The sequence below is a fragment of the Neolamprologus multifasciatus genome, chromosome 9 (assembly GCF_963576455.1).
Source record: "Neolamprologus multifasciatus chromosome 9, fNeoMul1.2, whole genome shotgun sequence".
In the NCBI taxonomy this organism is placed as follows: Eukaryota; Metazoa; Chordata; class Actinopteri; order Cichliformes; family Cichlidae; genus Neolamprologus; species Neolamprologus multifasciatus.
In genome coordinates, this window is record NC_140447.1 from 18220666 (window position 1) to 18240226 (window position 19561).

Genomic DNA, 19561 nt, shown 5'->3' on the forward strand with positions numbered 1-19561 from the left:
TCTTCTGTCCGTTTTCAAACAGCAGTACTTTGTGAATGCCTCGTGTCACCACGATGCATCAAATATCATCAGCAAAACTCGTCTTGTCTTCTTTCCCAAACTGAATTTTGTCTCAAGAATTTTGTGAAGCTCACATTAGGGGCAGATGTCAGTTGTTCCCAGAAAAAGAATAAATAGGATCAAAGAGTTACCTAAAATCGCTTCACAAATAAGAGTGACAACATTGATGTTTCCACTTTTATTGTCGGGATACTTGCTTCATGTAAAATATTTCAATACATTACAGTACAATGCATGTTCCGCCTGCCATCCTCCATGCGATTGGTTGGTTTTGTCATCATGTTGTAAGGCTTAACCACAGCACATGAGCAGTCAGCTATTGCAAGCTGCTTTGCTGCTCTCGCCATGAAAACAGAACCATGAAAACAGATTAAATTAGAAACTACTAAAATCTTTTTTTTTTTTTTTTTTGTCCTCTCTGAACAAAAACCCCTCAACGCCACGGCTGCGAGTGGCTCCACATCCTCCCAGCATGTTTCACAGCAGCTCAGTAAAGTCCTCAGCTGAGGCCCTCGTAGGGCCGCTTGCACAAAATAAACAGACAGACAGGAGGACAGGAAATCTGTCAACGCTGGCAGTCACATAGCAGCTTTCAGTTTCGTCCGAGCTTCGACAGGAAAAGGGTAAACCGGCCGGGGTAGGCTGTAGGTAAAGGAGACAGGTTAAGAAGAAAGGGGGAGGATATGACGGAACAGATTAACATTTCCTTTAAACCACGCCATCTTCTCTTACATCCGAGATCCGAGTAACAGAAAAAGATTGGATTCAATCAAAATTTCCTTTTTTTTTTCTTTTTATTATTATTTTTTTTAAAACCTTCCTCCCACTTTGTGTCTCACCTATCACGTTTTCTCTATAACTGTGTTTCTAATACTGCGGTGTGTTATCTTTATCTGGACCAAAGTGAAGACCATTTCTTTCAGGCCTAACGCACTGCTGTAGAGATGGTGCCCTCTGTGAGGTGAAGTGGGGTGAGGCAGGGTGGGTTTTGTTGCCTTGGACGCCCCCCACATCCCTCGGTACATTCGTTCAGGTGGGCGTGGTGAGGGCTGTGTGTGTACATGTGTCTATTAACGTGTGTATGTGTGTGTGGGAGGGATGTTTCAGTAGCGGTGGGTCTGGTGGGAGTACTGGGGCGGCTGTTGGGAGGTAGAGGAATATCCCATGCTGCTCTGGGGCAGTGATGTGCTTGGTCCAGGGTTCTGGTAGGCAGCATGTGGATTGGAGCGCTACAGGAAGAAAACAACAAAGAAAGCAGTGACATATTCACAAAATCTTCTTTGTGTAATGGTTTAATTTGCATTTAAACTCAATGAACAACATATTCCAGTAAAATGATCACACTTTTAGTGTGGTGACATCTTAAATTCTGCATGCAAGAGTAGTTGGATACATGGAAACTTCACTGTCATGTTAAGTAAAGTCACTTTTATTATGCAAAAACACCATCACTCCACGTTTCCAGTCAGATTAGATGGATTTGTGTCTGAGCATGTGTGTCACATCTGAAACACGATGATCCAACATTCACATCCGCCTCACGTTGCAGATCAAAAATGGTATTTGTTGCCATTTCTGGTTATGTGTGCAGCTAAAAATCCATTTCCCCATCATCCAGAAAGTAAAATAATACATATGTCAAGCATGAGAGGGTATTTAACATGTTCAGTTCTGCCACTGCAAAGAATATTAAAAGTATAAATCTTATAGTATATTATATTACATAGTATATTACCAATACTTACATCTCATGTAACATTCTTTTCAGAGTGGTTGCTATAATATTTTTGACCCTAGCCCACAACATCTTATGCTGTCGAGAGATTTCTGAACTTGTCTAGCCTGTGAATGGAGCGTTTCATCTACAAAACAAAGCTATTTCACTGTATATGTATTCTATTAAAGTCGCTCGCTGATTTAATAAACAACAACATAGATGACAATCCAGAAACAGTGACAGTGAATATATGAGAAAGACGGATTTACCTGGTAGTCTGAGGTCATAATGAGGCCACCTGAGGTAGTGGTGGGCGGGACAACTCGCACTTTCTTTAGAGGCGGGCCCTGGGCGTGGCTGTTGTCTGGGTTGCCTGTGTGCCCCGCCCCATTTGTGTGGTTATTTCCCTGTTGCTGCTGCTGGTTTTTCTAAAGGGCACAAAAATAAATTACACCCTGGACTGCATGAAGTTTCACTACATGTTACTCAGCTTTATTGTGAATTTTCTATATTTCTCCTTTTAGTTTTCTATATTACACCCATCTATATACCCATCAATTAATGTTTAATGACTTTAGTAATACAGCATGTGGCATATGGATATGTAATATTTACTTTGTCTGCCTTGTCCTCTGGCTCCTCCTCTGTCAGAAACTCCCTCTTGGGGTAGGGAATCTGGCAACCTGCAAACACACTAGAGAAAAAAAAAAGGCAAAGAGGCTTGTCATCTTCAAACATTAATTCCCATGACTCTGAGCTAATTAGCTAAGAGACCTGCTCAAGACATCCGTAGATCATATGACTTAAGCTAAGGACGAACACAAGACAAAGAAACTATCTTGTGAGTTGAATGTAGTCTGTGTGTGTGGGAGTGTGTGGAAGTGTGTTCAGTGTAACTCACTCAGAGGTGGGTAAAGGCTCCTCTAAAAAGTAGGGGTCCTGCATGGCCTGCTCGGATGTGATTCTACGGATGGGGTCCATGGTCAATAGCTTTTGCAGCTGTAACATATAGTGCACCCAGAGTTAGTCTCAAACATGACACAAATAAATTCATACAATGAAAATGCACACTTTGTTTGTTAACTAACCACACTGGGCACTTTGCAAGTCACACCCATTCAAATGCTTGTTAGGGAAAATTTCTAAGTAAGCCAATCACTTGACACAAAGTCAGTGCATTTAGACATACAGTCCTGGTCACATGGATCTGCTGAAGCTCAAACTGAACATCAGATTGAAGAAGAAAGGTGGTTTAAGTGACTCTGGCTGGCTGTTAGTGCCTGGTAGGGTGATTTCAGCGCAGTGTTGGGAAAGTTACTTTTAAAATGTATTCCATTACAGAATACAGAATACATGCCCCAAAATGTATTCTGTAACGTATTCCGTTACGTTACTCAATGAGAGTAACGTATTCTGAATACTTTGGATTACTTGATATATTATCATGCTGTTTACAACTACATGAATGTACTATTGCTGTGATTTATTACTGTTACTGAAGGTCCGCGGCTCCGAACCGTAGTAAAGGGACCTCTGACTAATACGTCGGGTTCTGTGTCGGGCTCGTAGCCAAAAACTAGCTTTACTTTGTTGTCTGGGTCAACTTTGCTAGCGAGAGACAGAGAGAGGCGTTGAAAGGCTGCTCCAACGGAACTTATTGTTTTTGGAGGAAAACACGAACACGGTGTACAGTCGAGTCTTAATAGCTTACTTACAACTGGGCTCGTCAGGCACTCTTCTTGGCTGCAGTGGTTATTATTATATTTACATGCTTCCAGCTCCCGTTTTTGCTCGATGACAGCTCGTACTTTTCCTTTTTCTCCCTCCCTCGCTCACAGACACATAACGTGTATGGCAGTCCATTCTCCCTGCAGCACGGACTACACTGCCCATGAGGCTACATTCTTTAGAGCCTGTAGCATTCTGCCTATTAGCTTAGCACAACAACAACAAAAAGGCCTCGCTCACCCAGGAAACACGCAGAGAGAGAGCATAACCCTGTAACCATGGCAACCGTAACGCTGCCTGGAACAACAGAACGTAGCTGTCAAACAAAACCCAAACAGTCCTGACCCGCGACAATATGAAACAGGGAAGTACCGCCGTGTAATCCATTTATTTCAACAAAGTAACTGTATTCTAAATACCACCTTTTTAAACGGTAACTGTAACGGAATACAGTTACTCATATTTTGTATTTTAAATACGTAACGGCGGTACATGTATTCCGTTACTCCCCAACACTGTTTCATTGTTTATGAAAATGCTTATCTACTGAAAAACAATCTGTAGAGTTTACAGAGATAGTCATATCCCATAACGAGCGAATCTCTGAAAAAAAAAAAAAAAAAAAAAAAATGATGGCAGAGTCACTTGTCACCACAAGGTGTCCAGTAGAGCGCTGCCAAATTTGCAACATGTCACAGCAAGAGAAGACCACACTGAAAGGCACTACAGTGAGTTTTGAACAGTAAATTAAGGCTTGCCAAAACTGCCCAGTGGAGGTTCGGAAAAACAATTCCTAATCTGATGATAATATTGATCCATCCAGCATTCCTATTCCCAGCTTCTTTCACACAGTATTTTTCAGGCAGGGCTGTGCCTGTATTTCACTGTTCTGTGCAAAAGGTCAGCAACCAAATAAGGGGGCCACATCGTTGTTCCTGTAAGACAGCAGTTGAGACCCGATTCCAATACATCTCCTATGTCCTCCTACTCTGTGACGAGTGTCACATCTGCAGCTGCCGAATGGGCTCATGATTAAGGGGTAGGGTGGAAATGCCATGCAAGTTCTTTGCAGCTTGTAATCAGCATCCTCTGTGATTTACACTGTAATCAGACATTATGTCCGTAACTTAGTGGAGGTGCACCTCAGTTTGTTTCAGCTTCATTCAAGTTTTTACAACAACAGTTCTATAACTCCCCAACTTTAACCTTCTATATTCTTCTCTCTTGTTCTTTATTAGCATTTGTACCAATGAAAATAAAAGTAGTTACATTTAGCTGCCCTATCCCCTAATGTTACTGCAACAGTCCTGAAATAATCCCACATAAGTCATCCATATCCGATATTACAGATAGGTGCAGCCCAATATGTACTTAAGGCTACTTAGGTTTTGGATTGGCACATAATGTGGCCGAGCCGCCATACAAACAAGCAAACAGAGTGAAAGTGTAACTAACTGTTAGGTCTGCTGTCAGCTAGCACACACACTGGAGTGTTTCTCAGTGTAGAAGGAAATAACTATTCAGGCTGCTGCTGGTGCACCAGTGTTTGGGGTGCAGGTTCACACGCTTTATTCATTTAAATGTCACCCCTTTATGATATCAGTGTACAATCTTCTCAAGGCTACTTTCAGCACAATAACGCATCGTGTCCCAAATCTCATATCATCTCATATTTTCTTGCCTCCAGTCAACAGATATTAATGCAATAAAGCACCTCTGGGAGGGAGAAAATCACATCATTGAGATGCTACCCACAACTGCATGATGCTAACATGTAAATATGTTCCCTGCATCTGAAGAATAAAGGACGCTCTAAAAGCAAAAGTAACGTCAGGTATAAGCAACAAAATGGCAGATGACTGTAAACTCTTGCAAGTAATCATCCTACTTCTCCTATACTGACACATTTTAACTTACCAAGTGGAATGCTTTGCTGTCTGGTTTAACTTTATGTTTTTCCATGTACTTTATAAGGCTGCAGTTTGTGTATCTGTGGGAGAAAATTATATTAATGGCATGCCTTCAGTGGATTTATCCTGCATAACAATTATTAAATGAGTAAAAATCACACAAAGCACCCAAAAATGTCTTAACCAGCAGACCTGCTTTGCTCTGATCTTAAAAAGAAAAAAAAGAAAAGAAAAAAAATAGGGCAGTGTTGCTCTGCAGACTCACGTGTTCCTCCTAAAGTCTTTCATCAGCGTGGAGTGTTCTGGCATCTTTTTGATGTCCTCCCAGTCTTTATCTGTCAAATGAGGAAAACACAAGATTACAGCGTGTCACACCCTCTCACAAAGGACATATTATGTAGGTTGTTTTTATTTTAAGCAAAAACGCTCATAATTTCCACACAACGCCCCATTGTTTATACAGTACATAATCAATCTGCATTCTGGCAAACATAATAAGATCTATTTCCTACAAAACTGACATGAACTTGCTTATCTGCAAGCTGGTAAGCATTCACATCCATCATCTCTAAACTTTTCAGCATAACCCCATAAATATACTTGCCAAACATGGCAACGAGACTGTAAGACTTCCCCCCATTTTCTGCAGAATCTAAACAAAGTCCATCAAATACACTGGTGAATTATACAGCAAGAGCAGGAGTGATAGTAGACGGAAAAAGAGCAGGAGCAGCTTAAGTGAGCTGGAAAAAATCGGCCCAAATGTAGCCCTAGAAGTACAAGTTTCTGTGTTTGTGACTTGGCTTCATCTAACATGTCAGAGGATTGATGTGCAGAGCACTTAGACCACATTACTGCCTTTAAAAAAGAGGAGCCTGAAAAAGACCAAGGAATGGAAAAGGCTTTTCTTTCCACACAATTTCTCCACTGAATATGCAACACACTTTGTATAATAGCAGGTTAACTCCATTAATAGAAATACTGTGGAAAATCCGGTAAATCATTTCATGCATGTTTTAAATCGGGTCAGTCAAGACTCACCGGCAGGGAAGCCCATGACATTAAAGATGCGGTCCAGCTGGTCATGATGGTAAGGGTTACTGGTCTTGATATCCTCCTGGCGACAGTGGAATATGGGCTCAGACGTCAGCAGCTCCGCAAAAATGCAGCCAATCGCCCAGATGTCTGTAAGCACGCACTAATTTCAGCTCAACTGGTTGCACATGTACACGCAAGGAGGACAGAAAGACAGATGGTGCCGCACAATCTCACCGATGGCTTTGGTGTAGTGCCGAGCTCCCAGGAGCAGTTCAGGTGCTCTGTACCAGAAGGTGACCACCACAGGGTCGAGATCGGCTAAAGGCTTCAGCGGTGAATTGAAGAGACGAGCAAACCCCATGTCCGCTGCACAATGGGTATGTGTGTCAATGAACCGACAGATAAACTAAGCAGCAAATAAGTTTTAAAAACAAAACACTATACATACCAATCTTTACTCTACCCCTCTCTGGCCCTTCCCCCATCACTAAAATGTTCGCTGGTTTCTGATGGAGACAAAGACACACAAACACAGATAAAAATGTTTCCACACTCCAGACATCTGACAGGAAAACTTCCCAGTAATTAATTCAGCTTTGTTTGGCCCAGTTTCTGAACTACAGCCCTGCATGTGTAATGCAATCACAACTCTTACTTGCTGCCCTCTAGTGGACAAATAACTGCAATTTCCCCAACAGGAGAGAGAAAGTCTACCACATTTCGATCTCACTTACGGCAGAAAACTGACATCCTGTTCATGTGTTAACAAGTTAGTTACTCACCAAACAACCTAAGAATACTGTTCATTTACATATTCATCTGAACACATACAGACTGACACATGCACTCCACATATTCTCAGCCCAATAGCAATCTTTACGTCTCTCATTAACAGTTTAACCTAATTTTCCCTTGTAGCCAAACACCCTCCTCTCCCCCCAATCCTCTTACAAGATCTCTATGAAGGACCCAGTTAGCGTGAAGGTAATGGATGCCATCCAGAATCTGATAGAGCAGAGACTTCACCATTCCTCTAGGCAACTGAAGCGGCTTCTTGTTGGCCTTAGATGCTCTGTGGAACTTAATAATGTGCTATGGAAAGAAAGGGTAAACAGTGAGGAGGGCTTTGCACGTACAGACTGACTGAAATGCATGTTCTTTTGCTACAGATGATCACAAAAATGTAAGTGTGCTGCAGGCGAGTTGAGAGAGCCTAATGTTTGTGGCATGTGTTTCCACTTCCTTGGGAGGGGAATGCAATTGTTGGAGCTCTGTGGCAGAAAACTGCATCTAACTCAGTTCTGATTCTCTGCCAGCTGTTTCTGTCAACTGTAATGCAGCAGAGGTTTAACTGCTCAACGTGGAATACTTCTTGGTGGATGCGTGTGCTTTAATGAGACTTACCAGTGCATAATTAGCACTATTTCAAGTCTCATTCCTTATTACTGGTTAAAGGCGAATGTGAATGCATTGGCATTAAAAGGACATGCAAAAAAAACCAAAAAACAAATAAACAGCTATCAAATTGCATGCACATTTATGACCTAATTATGAAGAGAGGCCTATTTTAAGTCATGTCTTTGTGCTCATAAAAATAGGTGGAAATCTGCAACCCATGCATGCATATGAATATAAACTAATAAATAAATGCTTAAAACAAACTATTTAAACCCCCCCAACATGCATTACCCTCATAATATGTGTGGTAAGTCATGTCATGCAGGTCAAGTGTGTGTATATGTGTGTGTTGTGTGTTTGCATTTTACCCAGAGATCATGTTCAGCATAGTCAAAGAGCAGCCATACTTTACGGTCAGCATGTGACAGGAAAACCTTCTGCAGTGAGATGACATTGGGGTGCTTCAGCTCCCGCAGCAGCTGCAACATACAAACCCACTCAGAAGGCCAACCACACAATCTCATTACAGACATCATGAATGAAAATGACGTAACGAAAGAGAAACTTTGCACTTATTTTTGTGACTGTATTGATTACCAGAAATTATACTTAAACAGGGGGGTGGACATGATATCATCTCCTCAACTGAACACTTTCAATCTTTGGCAGTAAGATTTTTTTTTTTTTTTTTTTTTTAAATGCTTGTGACTAATTCGGTGTCTACTCCCTATATGCACTGCATTAAAATCTGCTTCCTGACTTTCCAACTTTACGATTGCTTGTATTTCACATTTTTCATTTTCTTGACAAAAACTAGCATGTGAATGTCATTCAGACGTTACATAAAGTGCCTGGAATGGCACGAAGGTGTTTAATCACAGACCAAACAAAAGGAACAGAGTAAGCCAAGCAGCTCTTACTGCAATCTCTCTGCAGGCTGACATGGAGATGCCAGTGCCTTCAATCTGCTTGAGGGCGTAGTCCTTATCATCCTTCCTACAAACACACACACACACACACACACAGAGAAAGGTAGAGCAACATCAACACCAGACCAGCCCAGACTGAGGGCCCCCTGAGAGCCGTTTGCACAACAACATAAAGGGGGGCACTTGGCAGCTGCCAGTGGGACTCTGAGAAGAGGCCGAGTTGCATTACCTCCAAATTTGTGTAATCAAGCTCACCTCTGAGGGTCAAAACAATAGAGAGGGAAAGGAAACAGGGCCTGTCTGGCAGCTGGCAAGGGACAAACAGAGCACTGGCACTGGCGCTTACTTGAACGAATTGGTTACAACCCCTCCCTCTGCCGGGGCTAAATCATCTCATAAACCCAAGCTTTGTGCCTCGTCAGGCCTCGTCCAAAAGCAGCAGCGCAACTCTGCTAAAAAGTCTCATAAAAAAGCAGGCTCCTGAAGCGAAATACAGACATCTTTAAACACTTTAGGGCTCTTTTGTGTGGTTCCTGCTGCCAGTATGTCCGGGCTGTAATAACGGGACTAGTAGCTTAAACCGTCTTGAGCTCTCCCCCAGCTCTAGTCCAGACACAGTTAAGGCTGTTACAAGGCTGGCATTAGAAACAGCAGGAAAGTTTTAGGAAGAAAGGTGGGTGGTGCCCTGGCATCCTGAGAGATTAGCACACTAACCATGCACCACATGAGTCTACAGTTTGGGTTCAGCTAGTTCCCTTACTTTACTTCATGCAAAGGCTAAAAGAAAAAAAAAAAAAAAAAAAAAAAAAAAACAACAGTTAAAATTGGGTAAAAAAAAAAAAAAAAGACTAAAGAGTGCATAAACTGGGCATAACTAAGGATTATTTTTTGGATTCACACAAAATCTTGTATAAGTCTCTTTGCAGCCATGTAGATCATGTATAAGAAAGACAAAAAAGAAGAAGACATCAACAAGTGCTTCCACATGCACCTGCTGTATTACATTTACAACATCACATGGGGGAGGGCATTAAAAAATACTTTAGCTTAAATAAAATAGTACCTAGAGTTAGGCATATAAGTGACAAAACAGATGCATGAAAAGGGAAAGCTCCAATCCCGGTGGTAAACCGTATGTCGGTGTTTTTTGTGCGCGACACAAAGCTCCATCAGCATCCCAACAGTGCGAGCTGAAACTGCTCACACGGCTCTCTTTTGTCTCTACACAAACCCACTGCAACACTCCCACATCTGCAAGTGGCCTTGAAAGGGGGAGGAAGAGGAGAGAGGTAACATTTATTTGGAAGATGAGAAGAGAGGCAGGAGGCGGGGGGTAAGCTGGCTAAGGGTTCACTGGCTAAAAGGCCTTGCTGCTCATCAACTCACCCATCTTTTCTCTTCGCCTTGTATACATGGCCGTATGTGCCTCTACCCACTTTGCATCCTTCGTACTCAAACAGGTCCTCGACACGCTCTCTTTCGCCGGTCAGCTTCACTTTAAAATCATAGTCCATTTTCACCACCGTCTGGCCTGAATGTATCTGCTCCTTCCTTTTTTAAAGCGTCGCTTGGGAGGCAACTAGGCTCCTCCACCGAGCTCGGTTTGGTAATTCAGCTAGTTGCCTTCTCCAGCGTGGCTCTTTACTTCCTCCAGCCCGGCTTTCACATCGAGTTCTCGTCTTATAATTAAAGCTCCGAAGGAGATATGCGGTGCTCCGAGATAGTCCAGGTGCAAACGGAGCCCCAAATATATTCCTTTATCTTGTTGCTGCGTTTCTCTTCAGCCGGTATCTGCTCCAAAGGGACGCACTTCACTCGGTAACGACGGCGTATTCGCGCACGGCATTGTCGTAAAACGTCGTGAAGACAGCCCTGCAGCAGAGAAAGAGCCAAAGAAAAAATGGGTAGACTGACTACACCACGTGGAAATTCTCAGTCTCACTCAAATATAGCTGAGATATGACTTGATTTCAATTTCATCATATCGTCTTTATGCTAAGGAGAAGTTAGCTTATTCTTTTCCGTATTGTGGGTTATTATGTGGCTATAAGAGGGCCGTGCAAACAAATATCTGCATATTCTGTCCACCACAAAGAAAGCAGTCATGCGTTTGATTTTAATTCAAGAGAATAAGTAAAGTATGTTTTAAATAGCACTATATTATGAAAAGAAAAAGACTGTCCAAACAGATTATTGTTGAATGGGCAAGCACGGGATAGAATAATGAAACAATATGCTTTTAAACTCTTTTTATCATCTTCTTTTTGCTGCTCCCTTTAGTCGTCACCACAGTGCATCATCTCCCTCCAGGTCACCATATCTCTAGCATCCTCCTCTGTTACACCAACCCTCTGCATGTCCCCTTTCACTACGTCCATGAACCTCCTCTGTGGTCTTCCTCTTTTCCTCCTCCCTGGCAGCTCTATCTTCAGTACCTTTGTTCAATATATCCACTATCCCTGCTCTGCACATGTTCAGCACTCTTGAGGTGTGCCTCTGATATGCTAATTTCTAATCCTGACCCTCCTGGTCCCACTCCCATTGGAAATCTAAGGGAATCAGCTTAAAGTATTTTAAAAATGGAAAACTGCTATGATTGGTCCAAGAACCTATCCACTCATCACCATACCCTGAGATGTTGGAAGAGCTATTTTAGTTTCTGCAGCCAGCAACCTTTATAATTTCCAATAAAGAGTGGCAGTTATGACTGAGATACAATATATGATTAGCTGAATATTTAGAATATTTAAAATAATTTAAACGAAGGCAAACAAGAAGCCTAATGTGGTATGGAAGCTTGTTCACTAAAAAAAAGTCAAGATTTCCGGGTTTTAATCTCAAAATTTCATCTTACGAACTCACATTTCTGAGAAAATAACTTTGAAGTTTTAGATAGTATATTTGATAGTATAGTATAGCTGAATAAAAGTATAGCAACTTTATAAATTATGCTTTTACACTGACATTCACTGCTGTCACCTAGGTCAGCCAAACCTTGAGCTTAGCTTTGATGTTATGTTAGGTAGGAACTATTATAGCCAGGCATCTTGTTTTTGACCGACGCTGTAGTGCAGCACCGCTGGTCCCATCTTGATTTGAGAGAGTGAAGAGGGAGCAAAGCGAACCGTCCATATTACAGCTGCCTCGTCAGGTACGAAATTCTTTTACATGCCACTGTCATCTCTTATAAAAGTGTGTTAGGGTTAAGTGATAGGTTCCGTGTACTCCCACTGCTTGAGAAAATGTTCTGTCATAATAAATTATGATAAGTTAATGAGCCTCGCAGCTCGCTGGTGGGTCGGCTAGCGGAGCTAAGTGATAGTCGCTAACGCTGGTTGTGCTAACGAGCTAGCGCTGAGTTAGCAGCTGAAGCATTGCGCACTTAAATGGCTTTTAAAATATCCACAATTCTTATTGTAATGTTGAGCCAATGTTGTCGTTAATCGCTACTATGTGTCAACATCTTGATTTTGTAATTCTCTAATAGCGCTGACGAGATTCTTTGTCTTTCACTGTTTGCCCTGCGTTTACATGGAGGAAGCCTCCCTTTCGGTTTATCACGGCCCGCCTATGTTCAACACTGATTGGACGCCTGGCGTGTCCGTCTTTGAGATTACGCCGCTGATTGGTGGCTAACCAGGATGACAACGCCAGTTTTGTTGCTTTATTCCGCTGCCTTCAACATGGCCTTCCGTGGATACTGTTGTCACTGCGTTAATGTTAGGTTTCGTGATGACTCCTTCATTGTTACACTATCCCTTAGATTTACCGTGGTAGGGATTTAACTGAGCATGTGCATACATATTAAATTTGATGAATTTTTGGCGCTAGCCTCTAGGCTAAACGTTAGCGAGATTAACGTAGCCATTTCCATTCTTTTTCTGTAAGTGTTTCGACAGAAAATGGATGGCGTTGATTTAACTGTTGCCCTTGGGTAGAAATAGTCACTCAAAGACAACGTTGAGCAAACAGCTCATATTTATAGTAACTGCTCGCTATATAACGGTGTGGTTTTTGCCTGTCCATAACCGAATCAGATGACCATTAGCTAACACATGACTTGTTCATATGCAACATATTAGAAAGACAAATATCTACAGAGGGTAAATTTAAGTGACAGATCATCCGTGACTAACTCTTGCTTATTGTCTGCCAGCACTTTATACGGTGATGGACCCTCCTGGTGGGGGAGATGAACGGCGGAGGCAGGCAGAGCGTCTTCGAAGGGAGGAGGCGTACTATCACTTCATTAATGAACTGAGTGAAGAAGAGTACCGTCTAATGAGAGATGGCAACCTGCTGGGCACTCCTGGTAAGGAGGGGCACTTGATGCTTTTGCACCGTGTTGTTGGATCTGTACCCACAGTTATTTTTATTGTACAAAAAACACAAAGCCTGTGAAATTTTGTTTTATAGGGGAGGTGACGGCTGAAGAGCTCCGCCAGCGTCTGGATGGAGCAAAAGAGCGTTTGTCATCTCAGCCTTCCTCCGAGCAGCACTCGCAGACTTCTGAGTCTGGAGAGCAGCAGAGCAGCAGCGGTGAGGGAGAAGAGAGAGGTGCTGGAGGGAGACGAGGAGCAGGTAGGAAGGACTTCTTTCCTTAATCTTTCCAGATCTGGCTTTCGTGATGTTTTGTTTTGTTATGTTAAGCCCCAAAGTCACTTTTGAGTTAAATGGCTCTGTGGTATAGTGGTAGAACATTCACCTTACATGCAAAAGATCTGTGGTTTGATTCTGGGGTGAGAAGCAGACCCAGCTGTTCACCATTAGCTGTCGTTTTGGTTGATTGTGCATCTCGTGACTTTTGTAACCTGGCAGATTGTGCTGCTAGCTCTGCAGCAGAGTTTAAGATAAGAGTTTACAATCATGTCAGTTTTCACTGCAGTTTTAAAGATGTATCAGTAGAGAAGGTCAGAGATTCACAGATTATACTTAGGGAGATGCTGCAGCAGTTTGAAGAGATGGAAAAAAAATTGCTCTGGATTTTTTTTGACATTGGGCATTTACCCAATGTCATTTCAAATGTCATTTGAAATGACATTTGAAAGTAAAGACATTTCAAATGTCTTTACTTTCAGTTTTGTCTACTTCTCTTCCTATATCAGCGCTAATGTGGTGGTATTGTCTGAGTTGCGGCACCTGTCATTCATCAGAATACAGCAGCAGCTACCTGCGCCTGTCCAATGAGAGCAAATAGAAGTGGCTATGTGACAAGCACTGGTGACGTGTGAAGTCACAAACGAAGGGGTATACCGGGGTCTTTAGGGATCCATCTGCTGTGGTGACCCCTAAAGCTGCGTACACACTGGAAGCAATTCACAGAAATGTGGCGACTAGAGACCCTAGAAAGTCATCAAAATTCAAGTGAATAAAGACAAAATGACTGCAGGGGAAAGGAAGTAGGTGTCACTCATGATAAACCTTTGTCAACTTTCAGAGGAGTAAATGAACAGACTAGTAATGAGATTGAAGACTACCCATGATTGACATATGACCTGGTAGTAAACTTATTAGGGGGTTACCGAGGGAACTGGAGCTTAGAATGTCCACAAATGACTGGCCATCAGCTTCAAAGCAATGTCCAATAAACGAATCATCCATGGCGGTGTCTTCTTATATGTTGTTCCCCGCCTGGATGCACCAATCACGGAGAGGCACCTGCACACTCAGATTTACATATTACACAAAATAACGACAACAGTTGTAACACAGCCAAAAGTTGCTTAATTTTTGATTTAAAAAAATGTGACAGGAAAAACACAAAATAACCTTTAAGGACTTGACTTTGGCAGCTATAAAAGGAAAAAGGGAAAAAAAACGATGACAAAAGACGGGTTTCACAAAATGTTCTGTGAAGGTCTTGTATTTATTTTAAACCTTGCCTAAGCTGGTACCAAACAAGACGGCATGCTTTGTGGAACCGTGTTTGTATTTGTTTTAGCCTGACAGTAAATGCAGTCTAAGTACTGGTTTTGAATAGTTTAAAATGGCTTTCATATTGTTGCAAGAGAACAAAAGCAAGATTTCTGCTAGAGACCTGTGAAAAGAGAAGTAAATTTAATTATTTAATTTACCTAGTCGTAACTTTTTTTTTCTTAATTTTTTTTTTTCTTCCTACAGGGGGCACAGAACCCGGAGCAGAAACTTCTAATGGTGACTCATTACTGGAGTGGCTGAATACTTTCAGACGCACTGGTAATGCTACTCGCAGCGGCCAGAGTGGCAATCAGACATGGCGTGCTGTCAGCCGGACCAACCCGAACAGTGGAGAATTCCGCTTTAGCCTGGAGATCAACATCAACCATGACCAGCCAGAGCCAGGGGAGCATAATGAGACTGTGGATGCCTCAGACCCACCAGTGACTGCCCCAAATACATCACCCTCAATACGAACTGCTTCCTCCTTTTCAACCTCTCGCCCTTCAACCACGCCAAGGCCTGCCCCATACCCTACCCCCCGCCCAGCCATCAGTAGGCGGGTGCAGACACGGCGTACACGCAGCAGCACTACCACACTTTCTATGAGCCCCCCTGCACTTCCTCCACCAGTAGTGTCCTCAGCTGCTACTCAAAGGAGAGGTGGCACTTTGCACTCTTTAACACCTCCTCCCAACGTTCCAAACCCTCCTCCTGATCAAACTATACCTGTACAACAGCAAGCCTTGAATGTAGAAGGCGAGCAGGGGCGTAATGATGCGCCTGCTTCTATAGACTGCCCCCGGGTGTCATCCCAGTCTGCGACACAGGCTCCAGCAGCGGGACACGAATCCCGTGGCAGTAGGACTCGATCGCATGGTCGCACACGCAGAGCTGCGTATGGAAGTGGGCTTTCATCGCGCATGTCAAGGCGAAGTCGTTCCCCTTTACACAGAGTTAGTGCTGCTAGTACCACTCTGCTATCCAGTAGTGATTCCAGCAGCTCATCCATTAATACTGTTGAATCAGGCAGTGGCACAGCCTCTGTGTCAATGGAGACTGGAGAGGCTGTGTCAGAACCCGTTGTTCCAACGGAGCCAGCTGTAGAGATGGTTGAACGTGAAAGTGAATCACAAGTAATAGGAGCAGGAAGTTCAGCAGTGCGAAGACATCCAACCATCATGTTGGACCTGCAGGTGAGAAGGATTCGACCTGGTGAAAACCGCGATAGAGACAGCATCGCCAGCAGGACACGATCTCGTGCTCGCGTTGCTGAAAATACAGTGACATTTGAAAGTGACAGTGGTGGATTTCGACGCACCATTTCTCGCTCTGAGCGAGCTGGGATTCGCACCTACGTCAGCACTATTCGGATTCCTCTGAGGCGTATCAGTGAGACAGGCCTGGGTGAACCCAACTCCACTGCCCTACGTTCAATCTTGCGCCAGATCATGACTGGATTTGGAGAGCTTAGCTCCCTAATGGAGACAGAGGCCGATTCCGAAACTGTTGCACCTAACCATTCAGATCCTAATGGTACAAACGGTAACAACAGCCCGGCCAGTCGCCTGAATACAAATGAGAGTGCACCTGGCCAGGTTAGTACAGGTGGGGTAGTTCACGAGAGGGTGGGGCTGGTGGGAAGTGATGAGGACCAGAATGGGCAGGCTAGGCTCGGAGGAGTAGTGAGCACCACAGACGGACGGCCTACCAGCAGAGACACCAACAACCTAGTAGAGAACGGTACTCTACCAATCTTGCGGCTGGCACATTTCTTCCTGCTCAATGACGAAGAGGATGATGAACATCCGAGGGGCCTGACCAAAGAGCAGATTGACAATCTATCAACGCGTACGTATGGTCAGGCCAGCCTGGAGGGGGAGATTGGTCGAGCCTGCAGCGTCTGCATAAACGAGTATGTCCAAGGCAACAAGCTGCGCCGCCTGCCCTGCTCTCACGAATTCCATGTCCACTGCATCGACCGCTGGCTCTCTGAAAATAACACCTGCCCCATCTGCAGGCAGCCTATACTTTCAGTGCATCATGACTGACCTATTATCTCACAAACACAACTATCCCGCTCCTGGCTCCCTGAACTGAGCAGATCCAAGTGGGCTTTGCATGTACATAGCGCTTTCATGGTTTAATTTCTTTGATTGCTCATTGTGTTGAAGAAGGTTGAACCAAAAGTGTGGAATAAGAAACTATAAATGCAGAGAATAAACAAAACTTTATTTTTTTAGACCTTTGGTTTTCAACAACTCATTATTTTATTTTCTTCTTCCTGTGATCTAGTTCGCTTGACTCTGCGATGACGCTTCAGAAACTTGTCTATAGAAGGCATTGATGCTTATTAAGGAGCTCCTGTAGCTGCTGCTGAATAGTCTCACTTTAAATCTTTGATGTCTGACACGCGGCAACGTCTCTGTCACGGCTGGACTATACAAATCACTTCTAGGCTTGATTTCTCTTCCAATATAGGATGTAAATAACTCACCACTGCTTATATTTAAGGGTTTTGAAGAAAGCTGCTCTTCACATGCGATTTATTCAGAATGAAAGGAGGAAGCTTAGCTTATTTTAGCTTCATTTTTCAACATCCATTTAAAAGTGTCCCATTACAATTGGTTAAGAATTGTTTGATTTGTCGGGTATAAATGAGGAATGTCTTTAATTTTGAAACTATACTCTGTCCATCTAGTAGTATTTGTTTAAGCCCTTAAGTCCCATATAGTCACAACATAGAAGTCATCCATTAAAGTAACCTGCTAAAAACAGCCACTTTGTTATCATTAACATTAGCCATATGAGCAGCACAGTTTCAATGAAATGCAAAATGTGATAATCAGGAATTCAGACTTGTCAGTATGAGTTGTGCAATGCAGAGGGGAAAAAACAGTATTGTTTGTTTTGCTGTTCATTGTTGTTTACATTGTAACGCCTGAATATCATCTCCACTTAAAGTCTTGTTAAGAAATTAATGTTTGTTGGTTCCTGTTTTTAGGTCCACACCTGACAGGACCTTTGTCACGAGGTTGCGTAGTTAGCCTCTCACATGGAATTAAAAACAAAAAGAAAAATTGATTTTCAGTTTTTGCGGTTCTCTGGCTAACTCAAGTCTTTATTCATGAGACTGGTGCAGGAAAAATGTTTTTTCAATAATGAACTTGTCCAGAAATGTTCTGCTAATGAGAACCTGTTTACTCATTCTTTGCCCCCCTGATTGGGTCTGTGCAATGATAGCTATCTGTTAAAGTTTCATTGCAAGTGCACACGTGTGAATAAGGCCGTGCTAGTAATATATTTCTCTTTGCTCTTTGTTTGTTTTTACATAACATGGACAAATGTTGCATTTCTAGTGTAAAACAGGTGGGATATTTAGCTGAGCCACCCAGTCAGCATTTTCCCCACCAGTGTCACTTTGTACATCGGTGATTGCACAAGAGCTACTCTGCCTGTGCAGTTAACACATCACTAACAAAGCTGCAGGATTTGTGCAGTTTAGTCTATAAGAATGTCTGAGCGTGTGGTAAGTATGTGTGTGTGTGTGTGTGTGTGTGTGTGTTTGGTATAATTATGTGTGTGTGAGGGGGGGGGAAAGGTCCGGTGTACCAATCAAACCTGGTTCTCAGAAGGCTTCTCTCTGGTGCATGTTCACCTTAGAGAAAATTGTGGGCAGTTCAGGAGTAACTATTTATTCTGTTTGTATTTAATAAGATGGAAATCAACCTCTGAAATATGAAATGTTACAATGTGATGAGAGTAAATGAAACGGCTATGATGAACATGTTACTATGTAATAAAATGAAGACGGTTTTCTTCTCTGCTCCTTAACAGTGTAATAAAATGCCGCTTTGTTATGCTGGAATTTCTACTGTATGGATGTATATGGTTGAAACTGTCTGCGCAGTGATTCAGGCCAGGGCGTCATCCCATGCCGCTCTTTAGAGGATATAATAGATTAATCATCACACTTTAAATCAAACAACCACCAAAAGAATTCACTTTAATTTTATTATTGTGATCTTACAAGTGTAATGAGGAGAGTAACTTTACAAAATAAAAACATACAAAAAGAACAGTTATTGAAATAATTTGTGTTAAGATATGAAAAACTAAGTTTGGACATTGTTAGTTCTCAGTTTTCAAAGCTATGTCATTAAAATGTACTATGAACACACACACGTATCTATAAGAGATCATTTGCATATAATTATTAAACAGTAATATACAATAAGCTCAAACGTCCCGATGTTTTTATACTGAAAAATCAAGCAAAAGTATCAAATTTCACTCACACATTCAGCGAAACTGATCATGAGCTACATCGATATAAACCATATATTTGATTGGCACTTTTGGCAAGTTTTCAACTTGTAGCAATTTTTACATTTATATTTCATCGTATTTATTTTTCTATTAGGTACCTACTTGTCTCCTCCGTGTTTTCATTTTGTTTGATAGACCTGTTTACCTGGTTGCCTTAGTGACAGAAAGCGAGATAGAGATTACACGCGCTTAATTATGCGCGTCTTTGGCGTGCGCACCAGCGTGCCATGGATACGCAGACAGTAGCGGTTTTAGATACGGGCGACACGGGCGGTTGCCCGGGGCGGCATCGTGGTGGGGGGCGGCATCACGGGCATCGGTAAAAAAAAAAAAAATAGCTTGTACTCATGCTGCCCCGACATCATGCGAGCCCATATTGGGAATGGCATAGGCACCGATCGATTTTCTATAGCCCATGGGAGTAAGGGCGCCCTCCGTTTGCGAGGTGCGCCTGCTGCTTGCGGCACAGGGAGGAGAGGGCGGGGCGACGGGGGATTGGCTGGAGCAGCAAAAATTACCAACTCTCGAAATAAAAC

General features: G+C 42.7%; 2 protein-coding genes across 3 annotated transcripts; one reads left to right on the forward strand and one right to left on the reverse strand.

The window, feature by feature from the left end:
- Positions 1-223: 223 nt before the first annotated feature.
- Positions 224-10635, reverse strand: cdk8 (cyclin dependent kinase 8). Its single transcript, XM_085173325.1, has 13 exons — positions 10167-10635; positions 8772-8847; positions 8220-8330; positions 7405-7545; positions 6902-6959; positions 6688-6819; positions 6457-6600; positions 5681-5750; positions 5423-5495; positions 2679-2776; positions 2393-2471; positions 2047-2205; positions 224-1289 (listed from the first exon to the last, which is right to left on the reverse strand). Exons 1-13 carry the CDS (start codon positions 10292-10294, stop codon positions 1164-1166), a joined length of 1395 nt encoding a protein of 464 aa, XP_085029451.1. The 5' UTR covers positions 10295-10635; the 3' UTR covers positions 224-1163.
- A 1171-nt stretch (positions 10636-11806) lies between these two features.
- On the forward strand, positions 11807-18564 carry rnf6 (ring finger protein (C3H2C3 type) 6). Of its 2 annotated transcripts, none has more exons than XM_085173313.1 (4): positions 11807-11931; positions 12937-13092; positions 13197-13361; positions 14901-18564. In XM_085173313.1, the coding sequence occupies exons 2-4, from the start codon at positions 12951-12953 to the stop codon at positions 16745-16747; spliced, it is 2154 nt and encodes a 717-aa protein (XP_085029439.1). In that variant the 5' UTR covers positions 11807-11931; positions 12937-12950; the 3' UTR covers positions 16748-18564. The 2 variants fall into 2 exon arrangements, with proteins under 2 accessions (XP_085029439.1, XP_085029440.1); XM_085173314.1 differs by lacking the exon at positions 11807-11931 and adding an exon at positions 11938-12553.
- The last annotated feature ends 997 nt before the right edge of the window (positions 18565-19561 follow it).

What these genes read in the sequence shown, in the direction of transcription:
- cdk8 (XM_085173325.1), bottom strand. Translation starts at nt 10,294, where the DNA reads ATGGACTATGATTTTAAAGTGAAGCTGACCGGCGAAAGAGAGCGTGTC. An exon ending in ACAGCAAAGCATTCCACTTG is followed by an intron (nt 2,777 to 5,422) that starts GTAAGTTAAAAT and finishes TATATGTTACAG; the next exon opens with CTGCAAAAGCTATTGACCAT. An exon ending in GAGCCTTTACCCACCTCTGA is followed by an intron (nt 2,472 to 2,678) that starts GTGAGTTACACT and finishes TTTTTTCTCTAG; the next exon opens with TGTGTTTGCAGGTTGCCAGA.
- rnf6 (XM_085173313.1), top strand. Translation starts at nt 12,951, where the DNA reads ATGGACCCTCCTGGTGGGGGAGATGAACGGCGGAGGCAGGCAGAGCGT. An exon ending in CAACCTGCTGGGCACTCCTG is followed by an intron (nt 13,093 to 13,196) that starts GTAAGGAGGGGC and finishes TTTGTTTTATAG; the next exon opens with GGGAGGTGACGGCTGAAGAG. An exon ending in TGGAGGGAGACGAGGAGCAG is followed by an intron (nt 13,362 to 14,900) that starts GTAGGAAGGACT and finishes TTCTTCCTACAG; the next exon opens with GGGGCACAGAACCCGGAGCA.